Below are 7,688 nucleotides of genomic sequence, written 5' to 3' on the forward strand. Positions count from 1 at the left end.
CACATGTCCGGGGGCAGTGGATGCATGTCAGGGGTAGTGGACGCATGTCTGGGGGGGCAGTGGACGCGTGTCTGGGGGGCAGTTCTAGGGGGGCAGTGGACATGTGTCTGGGGGGCAGTGGACGCGTGTCCGGGGGACTGTGGATGCGTGTCAGGGGGGCAGTGGATGCGTGTCGGGGGGCAGTGGACGCGTGTCCGGGGAGGCAGTGGACGTGTGTCCAGAGGGGTAGTGGACGCATGTTGGGGGGCAGTGGACGTGTGTCCGGATGCAGTGGACATGTGTCCGGGGACTGGACAGGAACCTACCTGCATCCAGTTTCCACTCGTGTCTACGGTTGGGATCAGCTGAGAAGCTCCTGAACAAGGTGACCCAGCCTCTCAAACGTGTGAAATGGGACAGGCCGCCAGGTTGCTGCTTCTGAAAAAACATGCAACTGTTCTATGCTCTGTGCTCTTCAGAAACATGCATAACACGTAGGCCCTGCGTAGGTTTTGCTTTTAACCAAGTAGTGACTCTGCCCCAGGCTGGGTAGAAGGCACGGCTCCCACTGGAGCGCGGGGAAGGGTGGGGGCTCCTGCGTCGGGGCAGAGCAAGTTCCAAGTCCCCAGCTGTTTCCAGATGGTTGGGCACAGGGCTCACAGGTGCCCCTGTGGGTGGGGCCCGGGGGGCATGGGAGGGACTGCAGAATCCGCAGCTGTGGTGCCAGGATGGACCCGAAACTCAATCACGGCCAACAGGGAAACTTCACGGAGAATCAGATCCCAGTCGCGACAGGTGCTGTATGATATTTTGGAACTAACTGAAAAACTCTTGAGACACTGATGAAGGCCACAGAGATGTTGAGAGTCAGCAGACACTGCACTTAGGGCAGGTGGCTGAGCTCAGCCACGGGACCCCCAGGGTTCGTTCACTCCAAGTGGAATTCATTACTACTTCAGTGCAGTCCCAAACGACATGCCCATTTGGGGGTGGATTTGCAGCCTTATGGGTGGGCCGGGCCCCCTGAGAACCTGCAGGCCCAGAAGTGGGGGCTGTGCTTGCATGTTCCATTCATCTGGAGGCTTGATAAGTCCACGTGTGTGTGGACTGCACTGCTGTGTGAGGGCAGGGCCGACGGCGGCTCGGAGACGCAGCAAGGCCGCTGAGGAGCCCAGATGAGCTGTGCCATGGCCGGCAGTGGGTGGCAGAGACACAGCCAGCAGACCCCGGGCGGTGAGGGTTGTGCTCACTGTGTGGGTGAAGGGCTCCGCCCTCAGGGCTAGTGGCACCGCCGCGTGGCCAGTCCCACTCCCAGACCCACAGAGGGCATGGGCAGGCCCGGGAAGCAGTAAGTCAGGGACGGTCACGCCCCACCACAGCAGGGACCCAAGGCCACGGCCTGAGCACCTGGACGCTCCCCGAGGTGGGAGCGGCATTGGTCAAAGCAGAGATACAGGCGCCACCCCAGAGCTGCCTGCACTTAGAGGCGTTCTGAGCTGAGCCGGGCCGGGTCGCCGGGCGGAGGAGCGTCCTGGGGCCGGGTGGCCAGGCGGAGGAGCGTCCTGGGGCCGAGTCGCCGGGCGGAGGAGCATCCTGGGACCAGATGACACTGGCTGCCATTTTGTTTCCATGGAGGTTTTCATCATACTTTAGACCATGTTCAAAAATACCAACAAAACCAAAGCTCAACAGACAATTTCATGCAGTAAAAGAAGGACTGATGTGAAGATACTGTGCTATAACTAAAATTTAGTCTCACATAAAAATAAGTTTGATATAGAACTTAAATTGTGAATTTGGTTTTATATTCTAGAAACTTCCATACGTGTATGCATTCCCCGGGTAGCGCTGGCCATTCTAAGGTGTATTGGGAGAGAATTGGCACAGCCGTCCCTTTGGGGCTGAGGACGGCCCAAGCTGACCGGCTGACCCTCTGCCTTCGTGTCTCCCCAGCTACCCGTACAGTGAGGATGCCCGCCAGGGTGAGCAGTATATGAACACCCGGTGCCCGGCCTGGTGTGACCGCATCCTCATGTCCCCGTCTGCCAAGGAGCTGGTGCTGAGGGTGAGTGTGTGCTGCCCCGGCCCTGGGTGCAGAGGGACGTGGAACGCTGGGTCTGGTCTGGCCCGGCCTGGTGACAGGGCCCTGGGGATGGGGGCACCCAGTCTGGGGAATGCTGCCAGGTTGGGCCCTGACCTCATCCTGCCATGAGCTGCACCCCAGTGCTGGGTCACCTCCGAGCCAGCACCTGGGCTGGGGCAGCAGCAGATGGAGCCGAGTTCCTGGGCCATGGGCAGGCGGCATCATCGTGAGTTTGAAATACACACGGGTGGTCGGCAGGAAGTGTTTTCAAATGGTAGTTCATTGTATCCTTGGAAGTCAATGTGCTCTTGTGCATTCGAGCACTCACAGACCGTGAAGCACAGTAGAAATGTCTGAGGTTGTTTTGCTAAGTTGTAAATCAGAGCCAGATTCATTTGGAGCCTTGATAAGTTAAAAATGAATGGGCAGCATTTTCAGGAGATGACCTGGGCCTTGGGAAATTTTCAGATTTCCTGTAACTTTTTTTTTAATAAATAATTTTGTTGTTGTTGTTGTTTACAAAAAAGGAGATAGGGGCTTGCTTGCTACATTGGTCAGGCTGGTCTCAAACTCCTGAGCTCCAGCGTTCTGCCCACCTCGGCCTCGCAAAGTGCCGGGATTACAGGACTACAGGTGGGAGCCACTGTACCTGGCCAATCTTGTGATTTTTTGGTTCCCACATTTTAACATACAAGGAGTGTTTTCAGAAGAATCAATATCTGAATTGGTTTTGTCAACCCCGTGAATGAAAATTAAATGGCGATAATAATGAAGCTTGCAGGCGGGAGTGGGAACTGCAGCTGTGCCAGCACCCAGAGCCGGAGCCTCTGACTGTCGTGGGTGGGCAATTGGAAGGAGGCTGGCGACTTTGGTGGTACCACTGCCAGTCTGGTGGGTTCTGCCCACCCTCTCCACTGTCCCAGGCCCAGAGCAGGGACAGGAGCCCCTACTAACCCCGACCTCAACACCAGCTGCGTGAGGCTCCTGTTGTCCTGCACTGCCCGTCTGTGTCCCTGTGCCAGATGGTACCAGACCCCAGGCACAACAAGCACCTGGGTGCAGGTGCGCCCTCAGCAGGGCAGGGACCCTCTGCAGCCCCGGTCCCTGAGATGCACCCTGCTGGCCTCCGCCACGCGGCTCTGTCTGCCGGGCCAGGTTCCTTATTGTTCCTTCCTACATCCTGGAGCACCCCGGGTGCAGCCTGCCCTCTATCCCTGGCTGTGCTGTGAGGAGCCTGCCTGGCGCGGGCCTGGGCTGGAGGCAGGGCCTCTTGGCCAGAAGTCCCTGGAGTCTGCAGCCAGCCTGGCTCCTATGCAGCCCCACCTCTGGCCTGTGGGCAGGGCCTGTGCCCATCACTGAGGAAGCATGCTGGCCTCAAGCCCGAAAACCCAGGAGTGGGCTCGGCCCGGAGCCTGGCTGTGGACGCACCCCTGCCCCTCTAGCTGGGCTCACTGGTGGGCACGCCAGTCCCTCGGTGCCACATGGTGGGTGCTTCCACCTGCCGGCACTGAGAACAGGTCGGGCATGTGGAGCCCAGGGCTGCCGGCAGGGCAAGAGCCTCCCAGGGACTCAGGCACAGATGCCATCCCCGGGAAAACGTCAGAGGTCACGCAAGTGCTGATTGGTGAGCAGTGCCCAAGGGCAGAAGGCTGGCAGGGCTGTGGCCTCCCCACATTGTGCAGTCATTTCCAGGGCTCTGCCAGCTCACAGCATGGCAGCATTGAGCCCGTTTTCCAATCACTCACAGCCTCTCGGGTTCTCTGGACCCGGGACTTGTCAGTTTACGCTCAGGGTGGGGGACAGAGCCTCACAACGCACACCTGGCGGCCTTTGGCAGCCCCCGCCTCCTGGGGCCAGAGTTTGGACAGGCTCTTCCCATGAGGCCACCCAATGGGCAGTGGGCGTGCAGGCCAAGCAGACGGGCACCGGGCACACTCCGCAGCCTCATCCATCATGACACGCGCCGTCACCTCGTCACCAAGCTCCATTCTGCCTCCGCAGCCCTGAAACACCGAAGGGGGCTTGGGACACGGGCGGTGCTGCTTGCGAGCCTCGGTGACAAGTGTTCAGTGAGGTGTGCGGCGTGCTGCCTGTGCCCACCGTAATTTGTTTATCTGTCCAAAGATTATGCCGTTGAAAATCCACAATTTTATGCTGCCTTTGTAAATTACCACGCTGCGTTTGATGAATGTTTCCCCACTTCCGGCCGCGAGACGGGAAGGTGCTCATGCATGCAGTGCCGAAGCTCGTGTTTTCATCCCTTCTGGCAGGCGCCCATGCTGGAAAGTAAATCTGACCTTAAGCTTCCCACTACATTAAAGATGATTCAGTTTTAACTCGATAGTCTCAGATGCTTCAGCTGTGGATATAAAATTCCAGAGCCAAGCGCTGACCAGCAGCAAACCCCTTCCCAGGCGCCCGGAATACAGGCACCCGCCGGGAAATGCACACACAGCCGTGAATTACTACGCACAGCTTTGTGTAGTGGTATGGAGTTCGGTGTCTGTTCTCATTTGAACACTGAGTTCTAAGCTCATAGAACAGTCAAAAACAAATGAAAGTGGGAAAAGTGGAACTAGATGGGCTGCCTCAGTCAGAGGGCACACCCGCACAGAAAGCTGGGGCTGCACCACTCCTGTGAACAGGGTCCCCTGCAACTCCCCCGAGAGCCCAGGAGCATGTCCAGGCGAGGGGAGCTTGGAAGCGGGGCCAGCACTCGACTCCGCACACGACCCCTCCTACAGGCAGATACCTCTTGGCCGAAAGGGCCAGGGCCAAGGTGCTGAGGTGTTGCCATGCCACCAGAGCCTTTGGTCCGTGGGCTGGCCTCTCTCTCAGGGGCCAGGCAGACGGGTGGCAGAGGCTGGTGAGGTACTTGCAGGGGCCGAACCCCCCATCTCTCTGCCCCCACAAAACCCTGATGTTCCTGCTGGTCAGCTCCCCACTGGACCCAGGATGCCCCACCTCCCCACACCCACCCATCTCTGTTTCCCCTTTCCAGTCGGAGAGCGAGGAGAAGGTTGTCACCTATGACCACATTGGGCCCAACGTCTGCATGGGAGACCACAAGGTGACGTAGACTGAAGTCCAGGGGCCGGGCCGGGGGACCGGGGGAAGCTAGGGAGCCGGGGAGCTGGGGCCGGTGGGCGGGTGGGGGCTGGGGCTGGCAGGCAGGTGGGTGGGGGTTGGCCAGTCTCTCCTCTCCTGCTCTCCTGTCTTCTTAGTCTGACTCTACAGAGTAGGCCAAGTTGGTCTGTTTTGATTTAATTTTAATAAAGTATCATAAGCTAGGTGGGTAAGTAGGAAGAAGGCAGAAATGACTAGTTACAATAGAATAAAATACATCATTTTACTATTTGTAAAAAACGTCCACCGCTGATCGTTTCTGACGGCTGTTTTGCAAGTACGCAGCCGCAGTGTTTTAATGGCCTTCTTGGGGCAGGCTCACCATCAGCCAGGGAGCCGGGGTGAGGGCGTTCCCACCGCGTGCCAAGGGGCGGCACTGGCACAAATGGTTTATTCAGGCAACTGCACCTCGAGAGTGTGCACAGGTGACATATCAAATCTCATTTTCAGCCAAATAAATGAGTTACCTTCTTCCATGTTGGAGGCCCAGAGCTGTGAGCCCCAAACACACGCCAAGAAGGCGCTGGACCTGCCAGGTGCAGCAGAGCCGAGGATGGGAGAGCCTCCCTTCCCCGCTTCATTCGGGGCCTGTTTAGCCATTATTTTAGATCAGTTTTCCCATTAAGTTTTCACCTGGAAATAACACCTTCCTTGCAAAACCTCTCATGGCCGGCCTGGCTCCAATTCCACATTCACGGGGCTCCCAACCCCTGCTCTGCGGTGGCTGCACACAAGGGCCAAGCTGCCTCTGCTGGCCATCAGCTCCTCCCAGCCCGGTTCATGGCTGCCCTTGTGAGACGCAGGGTCCAGGGGTGAGACGGGAGATGGCGGCGTGTGCTGGGCTGTCCCGCATGCACCGTGCTGACACCCTCCTCTCTTCCTGCTGCAGCCCGTGTTCCTGGCCTTCCGAATCATGCCCGGGGCAGGTAAACCTCATGCCCGTGTGCACAAGTGTTGTGTCGTGCAGTGACGTGGTGGTAAATATGACTCCTCCCTCTAGTTCAGCTTTTACACAGCTTTTCCTGGTGCGTTTGTTCCTTTAACAAATTACGAATTCCATGTCAGGGAAGAGATGCCAGCGCCACGAGAGGACCCTTCGTGAGCCCTCCCTGTAGCCGTGTACTGAATACGCACCTTCAAAGCTGCATCGAGAACCCACCCAAGCGCCACCTGCTAGACGGCCAGCCCCACACTTCGCTTCAGCCTCCGGACCATTCCGGAACAGCCTCACATACCTCACTGTCTCGTCTGTTCATGTGACATTAAGTAGAAATATTGGTTTTTTAAAAATAAGTCACAGTCCTGTTGTCAAAACTCTAATAGACAGCAAAGAGGGTCTGTACCGTAGACTTCACAGTTTTCAGTTTTTAATGATTGTCAGTGGAGGGGCTTCTCCAGCACAGAGACCCCACCCCTCCCCCGTGTCCAGAGACCCCCCTCTGCCAGGTGGAGGTGTGTCCAGGGGCTGGGGAAGCCGAGATGGGCGCTCCCTCTGCCGGCCGGCAGCGTGGCCCCCAGCATGGCGAAGGGGTCTGTCTCTGCCGATGCCCCTTCCGCGGCACTCTGCGCCGTGTCACATGGTTTTTGAATCACACTGCAGCTGCTTTCCATTTTTATATATATATAAATATATATAAATATATACTTTTTAAAAATAATTTATAAATCTTACCAAAATTTATGCTAAATGTACTTTCCAGTATGAATGCACAAGAGAGTCCCATCAGCAGGCAGCATCGGAGTCTAGGAGCTCAGCTGTGTGTCCATCAACACACACATTCGTAAAAAAACACATGGCCTCGCCATCGTGGGTGAAATCGGCCCCACAGCACGTCTGCACTGGCGGGCCGTCACTCCCGTGCCGTTCTTCTGTGTAATATTAAGAACTGAATGTGAAGTTTATAGCTAGCCTGGGTGTACCTTTTAAGAATTTTGTAAACCGTTTGTCTGTCTTTTGTTACTGTTTTATGGTGCCAAGTATTCTACATTACAACAATAATATCATGGGAGAAATAGAAATAGTCTAGTTTGCTTCCAATAGAAATTGCTTTTAACATGGGCTGTATATAAAAATATTAAAGAGAAACAAAACTGTACATTTCCTCATTGCTCCGCTACAAACAACCCATGTAATAACCTTATTGCAAATATTTTTCTCCTAGCACTAAGTACAGCATTAAAAGGTGATTAGAGAGTCTGTTGATGAAACACAAATATATGTTTTATTGATTTTACTTTAGAACACTACAGAGTTCCTGGACCGGGTGAAGGCATTAGGTGGGTGTTTGTTTTTGGATAAATCACTACCATTGCAAGTGACTGCTGTCCGCTGCGGAATCCGCTCTTGGTGGAAGGACCGGTCCCTGTCCCTGCTGTGGTTGCCACGGTCCGCAGTTCAACACGGAGTCCGCCCCACGGGTTTCAGCTGTTGGTCGTTCTGAGGGCCTTTAGAAGTGACTGGCCTGGTTCCTAAGCAATAAAATTGACAATGGTGAAAATA

General features: G+C 55.8%; 1 protein-coding gene across 1 annotated transcript; it reads left to right on the forward strand.

The window, feature by feature from the left end:
• Window positions 1-1,808: 1,808 nt before the first annotated feature.
• LOC112627050 (type I inositol 1,4,5-trisphosphate 5-phosphatase-like) lies at window positions 1,809-7,688 on the forward strand. Its single transcript, XM_025389408.1, has 5 exons — window positions 1,809-1,843; window positions 1,933-2,044; window positions 5,064-5,132; window positions 6,078-6,114; window positions 6,254-7,688. Exons 1-5 carry the CDS (start codon window positions 1,809-1,811, stop codon window positions 6,301-6,303), a joined length of 303 nt encoding a protein of 100 aa, XP_025245193.1. The 3' UTR covers window positions 6,304-7,688.

Source organism: Theropithecus gelada, chromosome 6 (assembly GCF_003255815.1).
Source record: "Theropithecus gelada isolate Dixy chromosome 6, Tgel_1.0, whole genome shotgun sequence".
Classification (NCBI taxonomy): domain Eukaryota; kingdom Metazoa; phylum Chordata; class Mammalia; order Primates; family Cercopithecidae; genus Theropithecus; species Theropithecus gelada.